At 40.3% G+C, this 25,802-nt stretch overlaps 1 protein-coding gene across 3 annotated transcripts in view; it reads left to right on the forward strand.

Moving 5' to 3' along the window:
* Nucleotides 1–25,802, forward strand: part of LOC134421856 (VPS10 domain-containing receptor SorCS1) — a 258,672-nt gene that overhangs the window by 162,470 nt on the left and 70,400 nt on the right. For all 3 annotated transcript variants that reach the window (XM_063163233.1, XM_063163235.1, XM_063163234.1), the window contains exons 5-6: nt 5,195–5,268; nt 19,015–19,079. In XM_063163233.1, coding sequence (XP_063019303.1) covers nt 5,195–5,268; nt 19,015–19,079 — 139 coding nt within the window. The remainder of the gene's footprint in view (nt 1–5,194; nt 5,269–19,014; nt 19,080–25,802) is intronic.

The raw sequence follows: 25,802 nt of genomic DNA on the forward strand, positions 1-25,802 counted from the left end.
ATGCACCTGCATTTGTAGTAGAAGTAGTAAAAGTAGTAGTGGTAAAGTACAATTTAACAGCAATATAAAATTTATTCTGCATAAATGAATGAGAAGAAGGACTGCTGGTATGTATATCAAATTGTGTTGTTGCATCTTCAGAAAAAAAATTGTCTTTATCCAGCTGGATTCTTATGTTTATAGTTAAAGCTAAACTGCTTTTGAGATGTTGCATTCCCTGGTGAATTTGAAATTTTAGGAAAATAAAGATCTCTCAAAATATTTATATGGTTCACCAGTGCAAAATCTGTGGCTAAGGTGCACTGGTGTTTGGAGGATTTTTGTGTGTGAATAAATGGTGTATGAAGGGGTAAGGGGGAAACAGCATGAATAGCATTAGTTTTAATCATCTCGTAGAAACGCGAGGAAGTGTAGGAGTCAAGAAGTCAGTATAGGTGAAGAAAGTACCAGGAGCAGTGGCTAGTAGAAACCTTCTCATGGAATTAGAGGTGAATTTGAATCAAACCCAGTGCTTTCAAAGCTGTTCTGAGCTAGTTTTCCATTTGTATCTGGGGTTTTTTTGGGTCAATAATGTGGTGTAGATTGATATTTTTTGGTCTGATCTGTGTCCAGGGAGAATGAGTTGAGAGTGCAGAAACTAGAGGTGAGAGAAAGAGCCCTTTTCTTTTTTGAATGTTAGACCGAAGTTGGTAAACCCACTCAACTCAGACTCCATGTTATATTCCATTATAAAATGTTTAGGGGGAATCTCTGAAGTAAAAGAGAAATAATAGAAACTACTGACTTTCTCAAAGTATTTCCCTAATGTCACTTCCAACACCCAACTTAAATCACCCTTTATTTAACCAGGTTTTGAATTCCTATGTGCATATTTTTTCTTGCATGAGATTAAATCATTGTCTAAAATTTAATATCCTCAGCAGCATAGGAAGCACATGGAACTGCCACATGATTCAAGATCTGTATGTGGAGGAGCATCAGAATCAAATATTTAATCCAATTATTTTAAATGCTGAATGATGAAACATCATGGACGCTCAGGGTCAGTTGTATCTGCATCAAACTGTAAAGGCGCTGAAGTGAAAATGAAGGCGCAAGACATTCCTCACATAACAGCATTGGCTAGGAAAAGTAATCTGTTGAAAACATTAAGGGTGATGATAGGTCTTGATTGGCATAATGACCCTTTAGATGGTGTTGTATCAGAATAGGTGGGTCTAATAAAACCCAGTTATTCTTAATGGAAATTTTTGGAAACAAAACACATTTTCTCCTTATATTTTATAGAATTTACTTGGGTTTTTTATACTGTGAAATGCAAAAGAAAAAATTAGTCAAGTCTGAAGTTGGTGCTAGAAAGATTGGGAAATTAGAAGGGAAAAAGAATAATACATGGCAACTGTATGCTGCTGTTGCCTGTATATCCCAGAGCATTTCATGGTGAAGCTTACGCTATCCCTCTGAAATACATGAGCAGCTCTTGGGCTTCTCATACAGGCTGGGAAACAAAAAAGAGGGAGGGGGGGAGTATCATATCATGCCTGGTGTAGATAAGGAAAGAAGTTCAGTTTGTCAGATGTCAGCTTTCCCTGCTCCCAGAGACAGGGGTGTCGTGTTGTGAGAGGGCTGGGGAATTGTCTCACCATTCAGAGGGTTTATTTGAATCCCTGCTCAGCCTCAGAAGGTATTTGTAACCTCAGAACAGCCTTTTCTTTTCTTTTCCTTTGCATTTCTTTTCTCTTATATAAATGAGGTAGGTGGTAGGTTTCTACTTCACAGAATGTTAAGATTTAAAAAAGCAAAACAAAGCAAACCCAGACTGTTTAATGGTTGTTACACAATCTGCAAATTACACAGAAAACTAAATGTAGAAGAGAAGAAGCAAGAAGAGAATTATTCCCTGGTGAACAAGGGTCAAATCTGAGAGATCAATACAAGATTTGTACTTCATAACGGTTTTGTCGCCATGAAAACAGAAATGTCAGCTTGGCCCTCAGATGAAAACATACAATAAAACTGTAAGAGGTTCGTTTTCTATCCATGCTTGAAAAATAAGTGCAGCAAAGAACATTCTCTGACTTCATTCTAATAATGCAAATTGTCATCAGACAGCAGTGCTTGCCAAAGAAAACAAAATGTCATCTTTGAAGGGACTGTGCATGCACAAGGCTATCACAAGAAGTCCCAGGAGAGAGAGGGATTTTGTAACAAGAGCAAAATGCCATGCTGGGTTTAAAAAATATCCATTCAAGCACTACAATTGCTAAAAGGGGAAAAATAATCCCAGCTGGATCATAACCAATACTTGAGAGAAACATAGCCTTCAAAGACTTCTTTTTTTTCAATCCAACTGGATTAGCTATGTTTAAAAATTAATGATACTTAGAATAAAACATCTGAAAAAATCCTTATTGCAATTTTTTTGGGGGGAGGTGGAGTGGTCATCCATAAGGTGGGGAATTCCCTCTTTGCTAAAGATATATTAGTGCTGCATGTTCTGCTGTGAGTCAGGAAAGGCCAAAGCTGGTGCTGAGATAATGGCAGAGGATGAAAAACCTTCTAATGTCTGGTTATAAAAGTGTCTTATCAAAGACAATGAGAGCTTTGGATATGGGCTCCCAGGGAGCTGGTGTTTTCCTGTGAGAGCTGTTGCCTTTTCTCACATGCTGTCTCCAGCTCACTGGGCACTGGCTTCTAATTTAAACAGTCCAGCCCTCACAGTAGAATTGCTGGATCCATTTCCTACCTTTGAAACAGAAACTCTTGCGTTTCTCCACTTTTTTTACTTGAATTACATCTTCCTCAGGGCAGAGATCAGGAGAAAGCAGGGCTCTGTGGGTGCGGTGCAGCATCACAGCCTCTGTTCATATGGGGGAGCTGAAGGATGCTCCAGGCCAGGGCCCCTCTGCAGGAAGAGCTGTGCTGGGAGAGCCAGAGGGAAGCTGTGGCACCAGGGCTGTAAGCACCTGGCACTGCAGTGGGACTGCAGGAGGGGAGGAGAGTGCTACACCAGCACAGAGAAAGCTTCTGCAGGCTGTGATTAATTCATTCTGAGCACCGCTACTGTCACCAGCAAATTCAGAGAGGGAATAACCTGCTTATTAGGGAATAGCAACTTACTAGTTGTGTTCAGGGAAACCAGAGAGGGTTAAGGGTGAGAGATAAAAAGTGGGAAAACAGGATTCAATATGATGACTTCAGCTGCGGGAACATCAGTGTCCCTGGAAAGCTTGCATGCTGTTTATCCCTGGTCTGGAAATACAGAGGTATTTGCTGAGTTTGGATTGCTCCCTGTTCTTTATTAAAGGATCACATGAGCTTTATTGAAACTTAAATTACTGTATGTCAAAGACAGTACTTAGCACAAAAGAAACTACTTTACCATGAAAAGAAAAACGTTTACATCAGTGAGATAATAGATAATAGCAGTTGTTGTCATGCTTATATTTGCTGCAATTATGAAAAAAGGTCTAGAAATGGATTTTGAGTGTGAGGGAGGGAAAATACATCCGGTAGTGGTAAAGTTCTTGAATAGGTGACCTTAAATCACTCCAAAAAGTGGTTGTTCAGTTTTCTAAAAGATTTTATATAATTTCCAAAAAGAAAAGTGTTCCTTTGTTATGGTTAGTGTTTCCTAAAGTTTCAATTAAAAATGGATCTATAATCTTCTACTTAAAGAAAAATAAGACTCACTGAAATTTTAAAATTGGATGCTCTTCTAGCCACAGAACTAAACTGTTTTTCCCTCTCCTTACTCTTGTTATCTTCTGTCCCTTCCGCCTTCTTCCCTCTCTCTTCTTTGACAGTGTTCAAGAGGAGGGAAGATGAAAGAGGTGAATTTTTAGCTTTAATATTTCAAAGTAAATTTTAACACATGCCAGTCCACTCTTTACCAAAAAGCTATTTAAATTAGTTTCTCCATGTTCTTAAAAGTTTTTAACATAGGAAAGGTATGGATATTGGGTTTTGCATTTGGAATCAATATCCAAATAAGTAGACCTCAAACCTTTTTTACATTCCAGTCTCATAATTCTTAAAATACATTCAAATAATCTTTTTTGATGAATACAAAGCTTTTAAATAATCTTTTTTTTTTTTTTTTCTTGTGGTAGTCTCAAAGACATCCTACCTTTCCTACCAAGATCTTTCCTACCAATCCAGAGCCACTTCATGTTCCAAAAAAATTTGCCATGGTTTGCACATAAAAATTCAGGTCATCTGCATTTAATGCAAAATTCTTTTAGAGATGTCATGAAAAGAGAGATAATAGTTCAAAAAACAATGTCCAACATCTGCCTTGTCAGAAAAGGGGACTGACCAAGTCTACCAGGCAAAGAAAGGAAGAGAAACAGGATGAATCTGCAAGAAAAGTGTAGGGCTGACTGCCTCTCAGTCCTTCCACATGATGAATTTGAAGCTAAATTAAGCAAAAGGAATAACAGAACCCAAGTGATCCTTCCCTCTACTGGCCTTCTGGGAATTGTTTGATGGCAGCACTTAGGGAGAGCAGCTGTTGGGAAGTGCTCTGTAATAGTAACGTTTGTACATCATTCCACAAAGATGTGACAGAGGATTTATAATACCTGAAAGGTGCCTTTTTGCTGACCTTTTTCAGGCTGGTGTGGTATTTATCATTGGAAGATTTTCTGAAATGATTGATGTATTTGAATATTGTTTGCGTAACCAGATGAGGAGAGGGTGTCACGTTATTGGTAGGAGAAGGACGAGAGCAGAGGGAGAATCACACATTGTTTCTTTGGAACGAGTAACTTGTGCTGTTTCAACTCATCCAGTCCTGCAAGGGAGGTCCAGACACGTTAGAACATTTTTTTGGTGCTAGATTGACAAAAGTTCCTAAGGATGGCACTGCTAATGGAAAAACAATGTTCTTCTGAACATAATACTGAGGAAGGCAACTGGATGATGAATTTTCATTCAGGGCGGGTTGCTGGGTTTACCCATAAAGTGATCCCTCAGGTAATACCAGTTGTGTCCCAAATCACACATCTCAGTATTCTCTATGCCAATAAAAGGTACCACAGACATGTTTCAGCTGCCCCAGGTGTGTCTCTTCAAGACTGAGATGAATAAAAGTCCAAGGCAGTATCTCAGAAGTGGTGAAGGGTTTTTCAGGTTAATTTATCTGGTGTCTTTGTGTTTCACTGTGATTCATGACTGTTTGTTTTGTCCACAGTTATTCAGTTCTGTGGAGTTTGGCAGAAGATGGCTGCTTCTTCATGAGGGAGTTACACCCAACAGGTTCTACTGGTAAGAGCAAAACCCTCTTCCTGGTTCCCTTGACACAACTTCCCCACACATGCAGAGGTGCTGGAATGAAGTCTTGAAGGCAGTGTGGCTGAATACAGTCTGTACTGCTGATTTGTTAAGATTAATTTAGAACTGGTATGAAAGGGGCATTATGTGTTTATACAACATTGGAATAGTGGGCCTTTGATCTAAAGTCATGCAGAACTGAAATATGCTGAATAATAGTCTGAACAAAGCACTGATTTAGGATGGGAGTGAAGAGTTCAGTCTGGTCCTGCTACAATTGAGGGACAAAGCCTGAAGTCTTGGAGGACACCAGCATTTCTGCCACAGATAGACATCTTCTAGAGGCTGGTGTTGTGCTTTTAATTACTGTTAGACCTGCTTAGCCCTTGAAAGTGAGCATGTTTCCACCAGACAGAAATCAGTGGAACTTTGACTTACATGGAAAAGAAGACTGAGAGATGAAGAAGACACTGGACTTTTTATTTCCCTGCCAACATGGTTGTATAGTCCAAATCAAATATAAGGTTTTCTTGTGTTTTGTTTTGAAAATCTATGGGACTTCTCATCAATTCCTTATGGAGGCATTAGTCTGCCTGTGAGCAGAAGTGGGCTTGTGTCCTGTGAATATGCCCTTAGAAGAGAAGCTTTTGGTAAAATAGTAATCTTGAAATTGGGAGGAGCTGAACCAATGATTAAAATGAGACCAGCAGGGTAGTTTCTAAACCATAAATTTATGTCAAACCCACAGGTTTTGAACATAGCAAGATTCATGAGTGGTTCAGTCAAATATTTTCTTTTAATTTATAAAAGAAGGAAGAGCTCTAGGTCAAATTTACTTCTAAAGTTGAATTTATATTTGGTCTGCAAAGGATAGACCAGAGATTTTGTTTGCTGCTTCTGCTTTTTAATCCTTTCTCAGAACCTGTGTTAGCTGAAGCTAATGCAAGCTAAATTCCATTTCTAACTTAAATTCATTGCTGTGGGAGTGTCTGTACAGTCACATGTGTGTTCATATCATTGTTTCTTTCCTGCAGAATTCATAACAGGGTCTCAAAATATCAGATGCAAACACAGAGCTCTACACATCATCTGTTTTTTTCTGGGCTAATAAAAGCAGAAAGTCCTAGAAATCTGGGTACCCTGTCATTGAGACATCCAACAAAATTGTAATTGCTGGGGCTCAGAGGGCTGAAAGGACTGTACCTGGACACCCATGTCCTGTATAGTACTCCAAGCCTTTTGAAGCTTCCTGTCATTGCTTGCAGTTCTGGTTTATTGTGAAATGAGCTGATGGATGCCTGTAATAAGAAAAATTATGAAGTTGTAATTTTCCTTTTCTGTGGAGCTCAAATTTGAAGGCCTCTTAGAACCTAACAATTAGAGAACTCAGGCTTGGAGCTTCAAAGGCAAACAGCAAGTTAAAAGATGAAGAAATGTTCCAACTACCCATCCAATTTCCCTACAGCCATTCACAAAGCATGAAAATGCAAGCCTGTATGTTCACCTTGAACAGAATGCCCCTTGCAGAACACACCTCAGTGTAAGCTAGACTGTACTTTTGCTGTCAAAAGTGAGAATAATACAACTTGTGGAGACACCATTGCATCTCATACTGGCATATTTATAATGATCCTAGGACAAAAAATAATTTTAGCTGGAATTCTATGGACAATGTCAGTCTTCAAGCACATCCACCGCAGAAAGCAGCTGTGCCTGTGTGATTGAGAGCACCACAGAGAGCAGAACTTTAATATGCATTTCCATTCTGCGCAGCCAGATACTTGAGGATCCAGCAGCACTGAAATGCTGAATCAGAAGGGAAGCCCTTTGCACTCCAGGCGTGGTCACAGTTGGCAAAAGGGAACTGGGGCCTAAGAGGATGCTGAAGTACAGCTGAAATCCAGATTCCTGCAGCACCATCTCTGTAGCCAGTGCTGGTGTACAAGTTGGGTAAAGCCTTGCTCAGAGCCCCATGATTTGTTGTTGATTGGGCTTTTAAAATTTATTCTTGTGTATTTTGGCTTGTATCCAGAGTGTAATCAACCTGAAAAATGAGAAGACTGACTTCACTTATTCTTAAGAACAGAAATAAATAGTGAAGTAAAATGTCCTGAAGTCGCAACTTAAAGCAGAATGTGGGGATACTCTCTCCTGTTCCTGGTGCTTTCTCTAAATCAAATAGCTTTGAAGGGATTAACCAGGACACAGCTGTACTGGGTAAAGAATGAGGGAAATATTTGGTATCTAAGGAAGGCTGAGGAGTTTCTTTAGTACAAATTGCTTCCAGTAGTCTCTAAACTAGGACTTCTCTAAAATTAGAAGACACAAAGCAAGGCCTCTGGCATCAGCCCTTCCTGAGGCTGCGTTTAGTTACGCTGCTTGTTCTGACAGGGAAGGTGCACCTGGAAGGCCTTTTTTCTTTCATCAACCATTCAAACCTTTTACATGGGTTCGAATGGTTGATGAAAGAAAAAAATGCATTTTCCTGATTGCTCACTGATATTTTCATTGCCATTTTAGCTTGTCGTGTTGTCTTGTAAATAGCTTTTGGGTCACTCAAAAGTCTTGTGAATAAACTCCACTGAGATTGCTAGTTTTAGTCTTGAGAAGGCTCTATCTGCAAACACTGCCAGAGAAGCTGTAGTGTCTTTTACAGCTGCATTTCTTGTATCTGTTGCCAAGAGAATTTTCTTCTTTATTTGCTTATTTTTGGTTGTTTGTGAAACACCTCTTCCTCCTACCACTCCCGAGAAATTTAAACCCCTGAAGAAAAACAGTCTGATGATCCTTACTACATAACTCTGAGAAAACACTCTGTAGACACAACTCAGTTCCTTGTAGGCCACATGTACTTCTTATTCTTTCATCCTCTGTTTCATAAAGACAAGACATTAATATGGAAATGAAATATTTTTTATTCAAAGCTCTTCTGTTCCCCCTTTTCATCCACCTGGAGCTCCAAGTGATGCCCTGACATCCACATGTGTGATGAAAGAGGTGTAGTGTCCCTCTATGAGAAGAAATGTCAGGTGGGAGATGAGCAGATGAAGTCAAACCTTTAAAATGAGAGGTGACTGGAGACTTCTTGGCTTAAAAACGTCCATCAAAAACCAAAATAAAACAAATGTTGGAAAAAGAGATCTGTAATTTTCTACCTCATTAAAACATTGTTAGGACACACTTGTGGCTGGGCAGGTTTTAGTGATGGGCTGCTCTGACTGACACCTCTAATAATTTCTGTAATTTGAGTATCTCACATATCTGTGTGCATAATCTAGGGATGTGGAAGAGGTGTACTGAAGAAAATGTACTCCCCTCAGAAAGCCAAGCACATATTTATTGTGTGTCCGGTGGAGACTTGGAAGAATCCACACTGCATACAGGCAGTGTATGCAGTGACACAGCAGTTCTGTACTCTATCAACAATTTTCATGTTTGTTATTATTTTTCCAGTAGCTTCTTGAGATTTTGCTGTTCAATGTACTGTGACAGAAAAATGCATAAAAGTTATCAAAGTACTTTGTAATTCTGGAACTGTGTGCTCTGTGAAAATACCCTAATTACTAGGAAGGAGTATTCTAAGCAATATTAATTCAGCAGTGTAATACAGAAACAAGTTGATGTACATGGATTATTGCTGATAGCACGGTGTTTACTAATGTAGTCGGCATTAGGGAAAGAGAATGCAGTAGATCCTCGTTAAAAGAGTTGGCTAAAAATGCTTTATTTAAATACTTATGAGTTTATTTTTGTGATACTTGGTGATTTTTGGTATACACTCCTATTGTGGAATTTTGCTGGTGTAGATGCTGGTTTGTAGTGAATACAAATGTGAACACTATTGGTGAACCAGTTGCCCTGGGAATTATGTTGCCTTTTTCTTCCTTTTTTAGAGTGGTTCAGTCATCTAGTCAAAGTTCAGTTGTGGTACTTTGTGACTTGCAAATCCAAACATCCATGGCCAGTACTTGCAGAAAAACTGCTCAAAATGCATGTAGTCCTATATGGCCAAAAAATAAATTTGTTGGTCATTAAAGCCAGGTTGTTATTCTAGTCCTCAGATCAAGTCATGCCTTCCACCAGAAATTATTTCCTTAAAGTCAGTAAGTCATTAGAGCTGGCCCTAAAAAATAAGTAAGAAATAAAGTTTAAAATATCATTAAAATTTGTCAAAACATAATAGTTTTTAATCAAAATGAGATGTTTTACTGAAAAGATTCTCATCTAATTTCTAATTCTAACCAAAACTTAACCTTGAGAAACTTGGAGGAGGAGGAAAGGAAGGAAATAAAATAGAATAATAAAAGTGTCTTAAAAACTAACATAAAATGGACAATAGAAAAGCCCAACCAGTAAATTAGGTCATCAGATTACAATCATTATCTCTACCAGTGGTATTGATTTTATTTTCTACTTGAGTGTTGCACCCAGACAAGCAAGTAGGAGAAATACAAAAATAATAGCACTCCATACTTCAAGAAGATTGGAAGGCTGTAATAACAGGAGGGCTGGAGCACCTCTCCTGTGAGGCTGAGAGACCTGGAGATGTGGAGATGTTCAGTCTGGAGAAGAGAAGGCTCTGGGGAGACCTTAGAGCACCTTCCAGTGCCTGAAAAGGGCTACAAGAGAGCTGGAGAGGGTCTTTTGCCAGGGGCATGGAGTGATAAGACAGGGGGTAGTGGCTTCAAGCTGAAAAAGAGCAGGTCTAGGTTAGATATTGGAGGAAATTCTTTACTTTTGGGGTGGTGGGGCATTGGCACAGGTTGCCCAGAGAAGCTGTGGAAGTTGGAAGTGTTGAAGGCCAAGTTGGATGGGGCTTTGAGCAGCCTGATTTGTAGAGGGTGTCCCTGTCCATGGCAGGAGAACTGGAACTAGAGGTGATCTTTAGGATCCACTCCAACCCACACGATTTTGTGATTTCCAGTAGCATCACATGTCCACAATGTTAATGATTCCCTGAAGAAATGAAAGGAGATATGTCAGTTTGGTAAGAGGTGTTGCTAGGTCTCCTTTTATGTTTTTCTGAGTATGAGCAGAAGAAAATGGAGGCAAACACTGTAAAATAGTAAGCCAACCAAACTCTTCCATCAAATAATACAAAAATATGCACACACACTGAAGGGGAGAAAAGCCTGTAAGCAGCTGGGAGGACAGATAAGTAGATAGGGCTATATTTGTGTTTCTTTTATGAGTAGTAGCAAAGAAAGTTAATCTTCACAGTGTAATTATAGAGTATATAAATTTTCTTTTTCAGAGGAGGCTGGAGACTGTATTTTAAAGGCTCTGACGGTGTTCACTGGAGCAGCTGAAAGAGCTGAAAATCAAGGGGATGAGGTGTCAAAGCCCTGTTAAAAACTTCATTATATTCAAGCACTTGGAGCAAGCTGGGTGCACTGTCCCAGTGTTTCTGTCAGTTCTTGGCTTGGTGAGATTTGCACGCCCACCCAGGTGGGCTGAGGCAATTTAAATGCCTCAGTGCCTGGGCTGTTTACAAATGATGCTGTGTATGGCTGAACAAGACCTTTTAATCACTGCAGGGCAACTGCTGGAGGCTGATGGGAAAGATGCCAATCAAAGTGCATTGTGACAGCCTGTCCAGGAAATCATCCACTTGATCTAACACACAAGCCTTTTTCAGTGAGTTGAAGGGAGGAAATTTAATTTAAAATGTTTTTTCATAGCTTAAATATGGTGGTTATGGGTACATGCCAGAGAAACCCACGACTGTTTTCAGCAGGTGTGAATGAAGTAAATGCTCATCTGATTAAGCCTTTTGGGACCCAGTCTGGTTGATGCATAGGTTGGTGTGTTTCAGTTTTCCCAATTCAGCAGCTATTTCTTAAAAAATCACCCAGAGATACTTTATAAAGGAGTACAGACTCCCATGAGCTTCAGCTTTTCTACATCACCCACTTTCCCTCATTAAAGTTCTGCAGAAGTAGGCAGGCATCCATTCACCATGTTCAGAACCTTGGTTTGGGGGCTGATCAGTAACAGGAGCCTGCAGTGCTGTGCAGGACCCTGGAAGGTGTGTCAGTCTCCAGCAGGCATTGGAATTAGGAGCTGCTTTCTCTGTAAAGGACAGACTTTGACAAGGTGAAGCAGTGCACAGGTAAATCACCTGTGGATTTGTCTGGGTCTGTGTCAGGAAGGTGGCGCTGCTCTGTTCTCTTGTATGTTTAATGAGCAGCACACTGTGCTACTTTCCTCTCCTGCTCTACATGACTTGCTGGCCTCCTCCAGAGCTGCCTGGCTGGGCCACAGCACTGCAAGGTGGGAGAGACACAGTGGGAAATTGTGATCCTATTAGCTGTACCAGCAGAGAAGCTGTAAATCAGGTAGGTTTGGTTCATGATGCCGAGGAGGGGAGCTCAGAGGCTGTAACTAGAGGGTACTTTCCTCCTCCAGCTTGAAGTCTTAAGTTTCCTACAATATATGTAAAAGAGATATAAGGCTATCTTAAAATCAGGATCTAGTCCTGGTTAACTGAATTTTATCCACCTAGTTTAGATCCTCATTTTAAGACATTCCTCCCACCCTGTGTTACCAGCAATAGGCAGCTGCCTCCTGAGAATTTCCATCCATCTATTTCAGAGTTTCAGCTAAGTTTCCTCTCTGGAGCATCCCACAGAGAGCTGTCGCAGGGGAGAAGGCTTCCTTTGCTGCTGCCCTCAAAGCTGTGGGGTATGTAGACAACAGAGTGTGGAGAGTGTGGGTCATTATGCACTGGGGCTCTGAAAAGTGGTGGGATGGTGAGAGTAAAAGTTACTGCCCACAGCCTGAAAGTCTCACCGCTAACCCCAGTTACCGACTCACCTATTTCAGTGTCAGCAGCAACAACCACCTGCTTTTCTGGGTCAGTGCTGTGAGTTGGCACAATTAGGAGAAGCTGGGCTTTACTCACTGCACTTCTGTTTTCTATCAGTTCTAAAGAAAGGGTGACAAACTGACTGAAGCAAACCATAGCATGGATTTAGCCCAGTGGCTGCCAGTTGAATTGCACCAAATTGTATCATTTCATGTGATTGCACCATGTGGGAAAGAATAGTGCAGAGATGTAGCAGGGGAAAACTAATTAAATTATGGTCAGGGGAGATTTATTAGCCAGATGTAAAGAAATGAATTGCTGATTTATGGCTATCTGGAATCTGTCCGTGTTTCTAAAACATGTCAGGAGGATGTGGTTGGGAGATGTTAGAGCTGGAAAGCAGTCTTTAAAGTATGTTCCAGGAATAGTAAAATCTGTGAAATTTCACATAATAGGGAGTGAACTAAAGAAACCACAAGAATTGCCTCCCACACTCTGCTCCCTGGGGCAGATTCACTGACCTCTGCAAGCAAAAAAAGGAACAGAGAGTATCTGCAAAGTCCTCATGGAGTCAATATAGTAGTAAAAGAAAAAGGAGCCTGGAGGACTCTCAGCTCTATTTTTGTCTCTGCCACATAGCAACTGTGTGATCTTGGTCAAATCAATGAGGCCCCTGTGCTCTTGACTAATCAGTGAAGTTTATCTATAAAGCTGAGAACAAAAATTTTCCTCAGCCCCTATTTCTAACTTGGTCTTCTTGTCTTGTACTTTTCCATAGGTCTTGAACAAATCAGTACCATGCAGGGAAGGTTACTTAAAGGTTGATTGTCAAGTGCTTTTGTATCTTTGGACAAAAAGCTCCCTGTTCAGTGCTACATGTTACTATTTTTGTGAATGGAAATTAGAATTTAGTGGTATAGAAACATCAGTGGGACCAAAAAATTGATGCTGCCATGGACAACATGAGCATCATCCACTGTTGTTGTTGTTTTCCTTCTGTCCTTTAAAACAAAACCAGTAATCTGCCATTCACTGAGCTGGAGGAAGGTGCCAGTTTTTTAACATGAAGTGACAGGATATGTCCAGAGGCAGTGGAGGAGCTGGTTTTGCATTGGCAAGATTTACGATAAGGGATTCGCATGAGTGCTGAGGCTAAAGGAAGATAAATCCCTAAAGGCAAATTCTACCAATAATTGAATTACAAAGCCATTATCATGTGCTGAACAAAGCAACTTTATAGCTTTATTGTGACAGGATAAAGCTTGTTAGAATATTTATGCTCATAGGACAACTTTGGCATAAGGATCTCTAGGAGTACATTCCCTCTTCCACATGACTGTTGCAGCTAGTTAGTCTTTCTGTGTAATGCAGTGTATGTGGAGATGGGGATTTGCTCAAATTGGGACTAGGAAGAGGGATTGCTGAGGTCAGGAGGCATCTTAGATACATAGCTTGTTAAGAACAAAGCCATCTGTGGAATGCAGCTGAGGCACATAAGCATTTTTCATGCTAAGTAGTCAAACTGAATTTTCCAAGCAATGCCACTTTTCTGTTTGGCATTGCACTGCAGCCACATCTGAGCTACTCCCACTCAGTGCTGATAATCTCAAAATGGCCAGAACTGTGTGGATCTCATTCCATCCACCTTAGTGGAAACAGGCTGTTATGTCATTTGTCTGCCAGCCTTTGCTGCATGAATAAGTCATACCTGTTTACCCCCAAAGGAGGTGAGGTGTGGGCACAGGAGTCCTAATTCGGCATTGGGTCACTTCCTCTGAGACATGGAAAAGCTGCATAAATCCTCTGTGTCCATATAATGAATGAGGGATGTTCACACTGGTTTTGTCTGTGAAAAGGGCATGGTAGGATTTGGCATTCTGGGCCATTTGCATCAAAGATCCTGTAAAATAACAATGTCTGCTACTGCCTGTCTTAAAAGATGTTTGATCTTGGCTGCTGTGAGCATGTATGATACAAGAAATACATATGAAAAGACTGCCATTGAGTTTCTTGTGTATATAGTCCCAGATAGAGTGTGTCTGTGTCTGAAGTCAAGCATCCAGAACCAAAGGCACCCAAAGCTGCTTTCCAGAATGCACAAACCCTTGAGACGCAGCCCTTATTGTCTGGTGTTTTGAGTTCATTGTTTATGAAAAAATGGTAGTTTGAAATTAGGTGCAGCAAGTAGAAGCTTTTGCTTTCTTCACAATGATGCCTTTTTGCAGTTCTGAGTGGTCTGACTGCATTGCAAGCCTCATCAGTTCCCAGCATCCATAAACAATTGCTTTTGTCCCTAGAAGTGAAAAAAGATAGAAGAGGTGGAAACCCCAGGATAACAGGGTCTCTATTGAATTTTCTTGGCTCAGAGGAGCTGACGGGCCAAGGAAGCCAAGGTTTTAGAAATGTTTCAGACAGAGAAGATGGCAAGGGGTTGGTCACTGCAGAAATATGCCAACTAGCATTTACTGTGCTATGGGCAGTGCCAGGCTGCTTTTGTTTAGTTCAGCCTAGTTCCAAACCAGGGGATGATTTGGGGTCTTTTCCCTGTGCCGCTTCTCACGGTGGATGCGGAATCTGCATTCAGAGCAATTACTGTGCTGCAGCCAGTGCTATCGATTTGTGAGGCTCTCAAGTGCAGATAACTACTTAGCAGGCTTGATAGTGATTAAAATTTTAGGAAGCAACTTTGTAATAGGACCGTGGGGGTCCTAAATTTTTCAAAATGTAAGCATCTTCAGTGGGGTCACTGCCTTGCACTCTCTTTGGCTTTTCTAAATCCTCCTTTTCCCAAAAGATTTTTTTTTCTTTTTCTTTTCCTTTTTCTTTTTTTAAAACATCCAGACAATTATACCAACAAAACACTTGAAGTTAATCACAAAAATACAATAAGCACCATTCAACAGTAAGCCTTGCAAGGATATCCCCGGTGTCCTTAAGTTTCTGGGAGTATTACAGAAAGCCTGAGATTAAAGGGACGGACAAAGGACATGCTGGCATTTTACCACAAAGTGAAAACATAGACTGAAGAAGAAAAGTTTGTGGGTATATGAGTGTTTGGTCTTTGAGAGCAGATGCTGAAAAGGAAGAATGGGTTTGAGAAATATGAGAAGAAAGCACTGCCAGCATAGAGAACAGAAGTTGCTCAAAACAGGGAATGGCTAATTTGGGACTATTGTTTGTTTTTAGAGAGATTTCTGAGAGAAGTCAGTAACAGAGGGGGTCCCAGAATGTTGTTGATGTGTTCCCCTGTTCTTTGTAGGGTGCTTGGTTTATCAGCTGTTGAGCACACAGCACTGTTCCTCATCTACCTTGGGAAGCAGTGCATTGCCCATGTTGCACTGACCATGTGCACACAAGATAATGAGGTACAGTGGGCACTTGCATTAAGTTACAAACACTGAGTTGGAGGCTTTGGTGCTCTCCTGGGCCCATCCAGCATGTAGTTTCCTTCTTCCACATGTGAAGCTTGGTTTTTTTTTGATCATCCTGTCTTTGGTTTAAGAACCTTCCAATCTGGTCAGAAATGGAATTTCTTTGTAATCAGTTATTCATTCTTTTTTCATATTGACACCATGGGTTTAAAACTGTTACTTAATACTCAGTCTTGTAGAAGTACATTGACTTTCTCAGCTTCTAAGGATAATGCTTTTGGTTTTTTCCCCAGCCATGAAGGAGACAAGAAAACCCTCTGATAGACTAGCTGGATGCTTGGTAGTGTTGTGATTGATTTGGTTGACATACTGAAAATTCAGGAATTCTGATATACATCCTACAGTTCCTAGCACCTTTTTTCCAGTAGATGCTTTAGGAACAGATTGTCCTATGGATGTGAAAGGATATGTCTGTCTTCCTAGAGAGAGCATGTTCTCAGGGGCTGCACAACCAAAAGCACGATATTTATCTCCTGTATATGCTCACTGTGGTCAACATTACATTTCTGAATGTCTCCTAGGCTTTTATATGTTCTAGAGTAAATAATAAGGCTGATGTAAGCTATATAAAAAATTTCTCAGAAAAAGGACTGCTCAGGACATTCAATTACCCCTTTAATTGCAATCCATATTTCATCTGTAATTTGTGTTTTTAAAATTAGATATTAAACATATTTCAGGTCTGTTGTGTTTCCTACTTTGGGACCTTTATGTGATCACATGTGAGTGTCTGTAGTGTGGGTGTCCAGACATCTTAAATTCAATGGAGAGAAACAGGCCTTTCTAGGATAAATTCTCACAAAGTCGTATCTAACACTGTTCAGCTGATCCAGAGTGAAAACTGCCTGTTTCATCTCTCTGCCTGCAAAGAGAGCTGAGTGTGATTAGTTAAAGCTGTACATCTGTGATGTACAGCTGGGTAAGATGAATATTACTTTATGTGGCTTTTCAGGTGGTATGGAGAGATGTATAACGAAATAGCCTAGGGCTACCATGGAACAAGACAGCCTGATCCAAAAAATGTGACATTACAAAAATGCTGGTCAGTAAGCTCTCAGCAGAATCCAGATGGAACTGATATGTTTCTGGCTGTCAGCTCTGTTCAGTTAATAATTATTTGAGCAGATGTGTATTTGTATTTTTCATGTTCTTTACAACTGATTTTTCATGTTGGCATATAATATTATGGGCCTGACCATGACCTTGTGCTGTCACAAATAAAGCCAGTTGTATATCAAAGCAATGAAATGTGTACTTTCTAATGTAGGGAGAAAGATCTGGCAGATAGGAAGTCACGGATATGGCTCTTGACTATACCCCAGATGCCCTCTTTATGAATTTCCTCCTCTGGACCTTACTTTTCATCTTTGTCATCACATTCCTAAGGTGCAGGGGTTAGGAGACATCAGAAGAAAGGAAGTCCTGGAGGTTTGTCACCAGCTTTTTCAGCTGGCCTTGTTCTGTGCCCCCTTGGGACAACTGATGGTTTAATTCTACCTTGAACTGAAGCTACTACAGTCCCAATACTGGCTGAGACTAAGTAATATGCAGGTGATTATTTTCAGGGCTTGAGGGATCCAGATCTTTATATGCTGCTCTTACGGCACCTAAAAGTTTGATGTAAATTATGGCTCATAAAATTGGCTGTCTTTGCCTGAGAAGATGCAAAAGGTGTTTCTCTTGGGGTTAGAATAATATTGTGAGTAGGAAATTCACAAAACACCTGAGTGCAGACTCACGTACTTGGCTGGATGAGCACCATCGTTGCACTCTTAAGAGGCAAAATACTCAAATTTGTGGAATCGATTCCTTGTTTCTTTGGAGAGTTCACATCCCCTGGAGGTGTGTGAGGTCAGGAGGAGGAATGGACTGACAAAGCTGAACTGTGTCTTCTGCAATAGCCCAGTTCCAGGTGGGCTATTCCAATATTCCAGTTCCAGTATTTAAATCCCACTTAAATAAACAAGAATAAAGAGGAGTTATGCTAGCTTTGTCCTTGTGCAGATTTTTTAGAGCTGTTTGTCACTGGCATCTGTCTATCTTGAACTGAATTGTAATGAGCAGGCCCCACATTTTGGCCCTAAATCTGCTGATCATAGCAGGCCTAATAAAAATGCCTTTAGGAAAGTGCTTCCTTCCCCCCTCACTTGGTGTCAATTGTCAGGAAGCAGAGATTTTAAGTGGAAGTTGGATGTTTAAGGAAATAACACCTTGCCATAAACTTTATTAAAAATGGAGAAGAGGTAAAAGCAATGCTGGTTCAGAGTATTTTCTGAACTTCAGTCCCCAACAAAGGAGAACGGAACCTTTTCCAGCTAGTGAATTGCTATATATTTTGTCAAGCAAAGGTAAGGATTAATCAGGACACAGTCTTGTTAACATTTTTATAATAGTTATTAGTTAATGCACATGATGATTAAGTACTGGAGGTGCCTCTGATTGCAGTCAGTGGGAACTGAATTAAGGTCTAAATCACTGTTTGAATCTCTCTTCTGATTTCCTGAAAAATAATGAGGGTTTGAAGAGAACATCTAATTTTTCTATCACTGGAAATGAATGTGTGTGTTTCCTCATGCTTCTATTAACTAGGAGGTCAGGCAGCTGACAAGAAACTGGTTGTTTAACCCTCAGCTTTAATCCAAGATTGTGACTTGGGTGATAGGATCAAGACCAGAAACAAGGCAGGTTGTCAGAGATGCTGCTGAGGCAGCTCTGCAGTGGGATTGGCACCGAGAGCAGTTGTGCATCATTCAGGCTCTCCATCAAACCACTGCCCATTTGGAATCTTCCAGGGAATTGATGAGGCCACCAGTGCCAGTCCAGGGGAACCTCAACAATGGAAGTGAAGTTTAATTCCATAAACTCCTTATTTGCACTGCTCAATGCCTTTACTTTGTTACTTGGTAATTCAGAGGGAACAAACAGTGATTTCCAATGTGACACTTTTATTAATGGAATACTGTTTTTATTAGATCAGAAGTGATAAAATGTCTCAGGATAAAATGAGGTTTTAAAACTTCTTAATTAATGAGGGAACATTGATCATTAAGAGTGTCAATTAAGCAAATGTGCATAAAATGTCCAATATAAAGGAACAGCTATAATTAGTATGCTGGCAAATACTATTATCCCATCAATTAAAGTCTTCTGTATTCCACTATGAACTGAAACGCATCCTTCTGACCAAACAAGGAGAAACATCAAAATTTCATGTGCCAACAAGAACAGGAATGAATCTCCAGGTGGAAAGAAGCTAAGTAAAGGGGTTAGAAATAAAGAACTCATAAGTACAATGGCATTTATTAGATAAAATAGTAGAATTTCTTTAAAATATTCAAGTTCATAATAGGAAAAAACTCCAAAACTATTTCAAAATTATCAGTTCTTATTTGTGAGTATGATTTTATGTCCAGCTAAAGAGTATCTCCTTTGAAAGCAATATCTCAGAAATTCATGGTATATGTTGTTTTTAATGCCCTTGTCTCAATCTGCCTTTTACAGGTCTATGATGGGGAATGGAAGAGAGCCTGACCTTGTGCACCTGGAGGCAAGGACAGTGGATGGCTGTAAGTACATCAGCTTCCAAATATTGTGGTATTCTGGGCACTCCTCATATTCTTGTAACCACACAACACAACAGTAGAAATCTCACTTCTTTTAGTGATTCACTCATGTAGTACAAGGAGTTTGGCTGTTCCAATTTAGGTCTGTCAGAAGAGAAGCCTTTCCAGCAAGGCAAAAAGTTGGGTTAACCAGGCTGTGAACATGGTAAGGAGGAATAAATAGGTGATAAGCAGTAACTCAAGTTACTACACACAACACTTTTATTTCTTCTTACATGGTTTTTATTGATGGGAACATGACACTGAAGAGAAGTTCCTGGGTCATGAAGTCTAGCTGCTGTTTGTTCACACAGTACATAGCATTACCTTGTTCATAGCTTCATAGTTTTAGCAGACCTGGGATACTCCGCCTTAGGTGCTACCTTTGAAAAGACCCAATTAGAAACCTTTTAATGACCAGTCTGAGTGTGCTCTTCACTGATACTGCATGTCCTGACATTGTCCTTCACTTTCATCAGCTCCTTTCCCTGCTTTGCCTCTTGAGGTGTTTTTTGGGTTTTTTTTCCTATTCCGGGAGCCTCCTTTACCTGCAACTCCAAAATATTTTCCTAATTGGCTGTAAATTCTCTCAGGCACACTCAGCCCCCTGCTGGCCTTTTCTCCTCCCATCCAGGCTTTCTCAGGTTTATCTTTGAGCTCCACTGCCTTTGCAGATCTTTCTCCATGGATTTCTTTTCCACAACACTGAATTGCCTCAGGCAGGCATCACACTGAATGCCCAGCTGCCAGAGATCCAGTCATTTTAATTCCATATTGTTTCCTCAGTAAATAGCAGTTTTCCTGCAACATAACAGGAAGGTTTTTACCATTTGCAGTACAGAAGTATTTATAATGCCTTCGATTACTTACTTTTTAAATTGATAAAGTTCCCCCTTGAATTGTACCCTCAAATGTAGTGATGCCATTTAAGATGTGCATTTTGTCACTGGAAAATTAAAAAATATCTGAAAATTTAATTGTAAGGCATTCTGGTTTTTAACTTGGGAAATTTAACTGGAAAGAGAACTTTTTTGGAATATGAATTTTGATAGTTGTGATAGAAACCATAAAGTTTTAAAGGTCTTTTCATTTCAAGAGATGTAGGATTAGTGACAGTGAAAGAATGTATTATCTCTATTTCTTATCATTTGTGATCTATGATTATTATTTCTCCTCTCAATTTCACTTACTTGATGTGGCAGCAAGGCTGGGAACATGAGGCTTTCTATTTCTTGGGGCATGCTAAAAGGAAATATTCTAACAGGGCAGCATCTATTTCAGCACAAAACACTGCTGTTAGAAGTCATTAAAGTTGATGAGATGAAGCACTACGCGTGTTGTTTAGGGAGTTGTGATGCATTTAAGGGACATTCATCTCCCAGTGGGCAGAGAACAACCTGAGTGCTGGGCTCTCCTTGCTAGAACACCAGTAACTCTCTATCTCTGCTCTCTGATTATGGTCTGTCTGTGCACTTAATTTATTGTGCTTATGTACATGATGTAAAATGTTTGCAAGGACCAAAACAAGAGTTCCTCAGCAGGCATAAATCAGTACAACTTCAGTGGCATTGATTTACACCTGCCGAGGATCTGGCTAGCAATCTTCTTCTTGCGCTCTCCCTACTTTCTTGGTTTTTTTCACCCCCTTGGGGTTCCAGAAAAGATATCTGGAACACACTGTGTCTCATCAAAGTAGGGTGCAGGTAATGATGAGCAAGCTGAGTACAGCCTGCTCAGTTTATTTCTATTGGTGGAGACAGATTTGCAGGGCTAATCGCTGCCTTTTATGGTTTTCATCCTGTTGTGTAAGTTTTGGAGAGCACCATGTAAAATTTCATCTTGTGGAATGTGATGCTTTTGTTTATTTTTCAAAGGCTTCAGGCCCAATCCATATCAATCTGGGGCTGAAAGCATGGTGGTAAAACTGATTTTTCTTGTTGGAAGAAGTTAATGTGAATGTTATCTCACATTTCCATTTGTACGCTTGGGTGTCCCCGGTGTTTCACTTTGATTTTGGAACAGGATCAAAGGCAAGCCAGCAAAGTCAGCAGGAATTGTGATTTTTTTTTTTTTTTTTTTTTTTTTTTTTTTTTTTTTTTTTTTTTTTTGGTCTGGCTTCAGGGCAACACCCCAGTAAGACAGTTAATCCCCTCTGGTTCTTAATCACACGATAAGCTTCTCTTTGTTACATTCACCACCACAAACAGCGGGCAGGGTGATGGTGGAAGTTAAATCTGGGTTTATTCAAATGCATCCTAAAGTGCTTTCAGAAGGTATAAACTTAATGACACATAGGGGTTCAGGTTTGTGAAGAATACACAGGATCCTAAAATTAACAGGCTTATCTGATTTGAGCTTGGTAGGGTTATCCCAGTAAGGCCTGATTCAAGCTAATTAAATGGGAGGTAATTTTTATTCAGGTAGTGCCTACTGAGAAATCCAGACTGTTGGTGCAAATTAGAAAGATGGATTCCTACAAGGCACTTGGAAACTAACTGGGTACCCAGTGGCCCTCCAGAGAATGGCAAAACTGACTCAGGGGATGTCTGAATGACAGCTTCTGTAGACAGTAAAACAACTATTACATTTATGAGCCATACCTTTGCTTTTGTAGATAAGAGACCAATTTATTTAGAGTAAAGTTTTTAATTTTTTTTAAAGTATGGATGAAAGAAGCTAAGGGGTTTTCTAATGTGCTGGCAAAGATTTAGAGAGCTCCTGATATTTAAAAAGTAGTTTTGTTTCCTTTGCTTTTCTTCTGCTGTCCTGATTTACATACCAGCTTTTCCTACTGAAAGATAATTTAGGTGCTGCTGTGATGCAGGTTAAGACCAAAGTCTCACCTGGGGCCAGCAGACATGTTCTGCTTGCTGATCCACAGGGACTGAGCATCTGGCCAAAAGTGCCTGAATCACAAAGTTGCACTAGTACCTTAATTTCTGTTTTCACAGGAAATTGGTGGGAAGAATAAAACAATCACTGTTGTGGAAAAAATGAGTAGGCAGCCTAGCCTGGCAGTCTTTTCCTAACATAGCTACAGTGGTGAATTAATTCCCCTAGTCCCCTAAACCTGTGCAGTGATTTTTTTTTTTCTTTTCCTGGTTGTAATTAGGTTTTTTTCTTGATCATGATTAGTATTTGTCCTGGAGAAGGACATCTGTTAGTTTTTCTCATTATAGTTTTATCCCAGAAATGGTGGAGGATATACTTCCCTGTGTAAAGAAAGATTTTTGATGCTAACATGCAATGAAGAAAGAGTAGCAGCAGGATAAAACCAGATTTGTGAATAGTTAGTAAATGGGATGGTTTCGTTTCACTGATCTTCATTACTGGTTAATTGCTTTGCAGTTGCTGAGTCCTGGAGAGTTGTGAGCATATTCCCATACCATGCATGTTTCAAAAATCAACGTTCAGACCAGATGGAAATGGATAAAGAACAGTCATTTCATGTGTTTCTCAAAAAACCAAAAGATTAAAGTACAGGAGAACATTTATTTAAACTGTGGAATTCATTGCCACGGGAGGTTGTGAATGCTGAAGATGTACCTGCCCTGCCAAGGCAACCTAGACTTGTTTTATTAGTCACTGAGGGAGAAGGGTTGCAGGCCTGGGTCTTTCAGGTGACATATGTCACTACCATGTTCTTATGGGTCATTAGTTACAGGATGCCAGTCATGCTTCAAAAGCAGAAACTGTCCCTAATGTCTGAGTTGCTCAGTAATGAGCTGGGATGCTCCACAGAAAATATGTGAGAGAAACAGATAATTTACTACATTGTATAAAACTCCTGATTTGTCCCCAGTGGACTAATTGATAGAGGAAAAGACACGTTCCTCAGTGAACTAAAGACAAGAAAAATATAAATTATGCATTTGCAGAGTAGAGTGACCATTTTCTCTGACTCTCTCTGTGATCTGATAAGGTTTTGAGAAGACATAACTGCAAGCTTACACTAGGAAGCAGTGGATGTCAGGGTTTGATATTTAATCCAAAAAAAGCACTTGTCAACAAAATATCCTGAAGGATAGTCCCACTACTTTAGGAAGGGATATAAAACTCTCCTGTTTACCTTTCCAGAGGCCAACCAGCCTCCAGTAACCACCAATAACCTTCCTTCTCCACCAGCTGAGCCAAGAAATGTCTCTGGGACAGGTTGGATCCATTTGCATTGGGAACATACAAGCATGGTGCTCAAGCTAAATGGAAAAAGTAAAATATTTCATGGCACAGGGTCCCCCTGGCTCTTAACATTTTCTGTGTTAGCTTTTGCAATTCTCTTTCACCACTGAAACAGATCAATTTTGTCAGAGATTTCCCTTACAAGATGTCTCCACTGCTATGTTCTGTGACTTTTCTTGCTTCCTCTTTAGAAATAGCTGCCGTTCCCTGAGAAGATTCCTACTCTGGGTGTCTAAACCTGTCAAAAATGAATGCATCTGGGGGTGTAAGAGCTGGGAGTTGCTATGTTCTTCTGTCTAGGCACAGTGTGACTTTGTTGTTGTATATTAAAAACAGCAGCTGTTGTTGGAGGTGAGGGTTCTGGAAATGAAAAGCATAATGTCCTAATTACCTATGGCAGGGAAAACATCTGTGCGAGAAAACTAATGAAATTAATTCCAGAGCTTAGCAACTGAATACATTAATTGACATTAATTAATGCTAAATTACAAACCTCTGCCAATGAAGTCACATGAAATGTCCGCGAGAATGAAATGGAAAAAATCCTTGAGTTAATGTGAACACAGAAAATCTTCCCCTAGGAAAAAAAGTGAGAACCAGGCACTGCAAGAAGTCTGCTTCTCCTTTCTGTCTCCTGTAGCAAAAGGAGCTTTTCCTGTTGTGCACATCTCAGTGTTTGGCTGTTTGGGAGATTAGTTTAAGCAATTTCAGTGCTCTGCCCTTTAGTAGTTATTACTGGCATTTTAGAATTGAAGCCACAGAGAATTGCACTGTAAAAGTTCACAGGAATTGCCTTAGTAAATCTTCATCAATGATACAATCACTGCTGCACAGACTCCTGTGATCACAGCAGAAATAGGGATAGTCCCCATTCCTCCATTAAAGCACAATCCAAAAAACCTCAGTCTCCTCTAATGGATGTCAACCTGGCCTGCTCTTTAAAATCTCTTGTGGAGGAGATTCCTTAATCCCCCAGACTTTTTACAGCTCAGGTGGCAGTAGCACCATTTCAACTGAGGCTGCTTTGCTGAACTCAGGATTGGCACATATTTCACTCGGGAGCTTTGTTGTGGCAGAGTGGGAGACCCCTCCTGGAGTTCTGTGTGCAGCTCTGGAGCCCTCAGCACAGGAGAGCTGTGGACCTGTTAGAGAAAGTCCAGAGGAGGCCACAAAGTTGATCAAGGGCTGAAACACATCTGCATGTGAGGCTGACACAGCTGGGCTTGCTCAGCCTGGAGAAGAGGAAGTTCTGAGATCCTATAGAGACCTTTCAGCACTGTTAGGGCAAGGAGGGGACATGCTGACCACACAGCACTGCTGGGTGGTGGAGAGACTGTGTCCCCCTGTCCCCTTTTCCTGGCTGCAGAGGGCTGAAAGGCTCTGAAAGGGAACTTCCCTGAGCTCACAGGAACGAGCAGGCTGGGAAGTATGTCGTTCCCTGCCCTCTCGTGGCTAATGTGGAAAAAATCATGTCCCTCTGAAGGGAAATACATTTCGATCATGCTGCCCAGGCTGTGCTCATTAATGCTTTGCAGTGAGCTGCGAAAGCATAAAATGTTATAAACAGCAGCAACTAATAATACATAGCACTTTATATATTCCAAGAACCCTGCAAATGCCGGAGAAAAAAAATCATCCTTCACTGAACTTTCCTGAAGGTTCGTTAACCCTGCATGTCTGCTTCCAGCAGAAGTCAACAGCCCTTAGAAGCAAGGAAAGAAATGTCAAATGATAGATTTTAATTAAAACCAAGATTAAATACAAGTTGGTAAAATTCCAGCCATTTCTATTTCAGTGTAAAATGCTATTTCTCTGATCTCAAGGTGGTAATTATATCAAAGAAGGGGCTGTGTCTCTCCAAGGAAAATGATTAGAAGTACTTTTAACATTAAATACAATGTAGTGTTTCTATCATGTAAGTATGAATGTTAAAAAGCCAAAATTTTTCCTTGTGTGGCTCAGTTTTGTCATAAAAAAAAGTGCAAGTTCTTAATGAATCTGGAAGAGTCCAAACAGATTACTGAGAATCTAGGGTAAATTGTCCCCATGAAGAAATTCAAATTGTTTTTCTTCAGGTGACAGATTATGAGATTGGCACCTTGCAGTGCTTCAGAATAGGAGGTGGGGACATCCCACATAGTGACAGTGGATGAGATGGCTGCCATGGCTGTGAGATGGATGGCTGTATTTAGCCATTTAATTTGAAACTGCTAAGACTTCTAGTTACAAGAGAGTGTGGAATGATTGCCCAGGTCTCCCAGAGTGCATCTACCTATGCTGTCAACAGCAAAGTAGGTAAAACCCCTGAACAGAAGCTGGTCTGAGGTACTTTCCAAGTTGATCTGAGTTACTCTATAGAGTGTAAGTGCGGTAGGAAATACAGAGGTGCATCACAGAAGGATCTCCCTTGGTAAAAATGTATAGTTCTGATATCTGATCTAGGGCAGAATGAAAGAAATAATGAGAGGTTGAGGCAGGTAAAGAAGGAGGGATATTAAAGGAAGAAAG

This window comes from Melospiza melodia, chromosome 9 (genome assembly GCF_035770615.1).
Source record: "Melospiza melodia melodia isolate bMelMel2 chromosome 9, bMelMel2.pri, whole genome shotgun sequence".
Classification (NCBI taxonomy): domain Eukaryota; kingdom Metazoa; phylum Chordata; class Aves; order Passeriformes; family Passerellidae; genus Melospiza; species Melospiza melodia.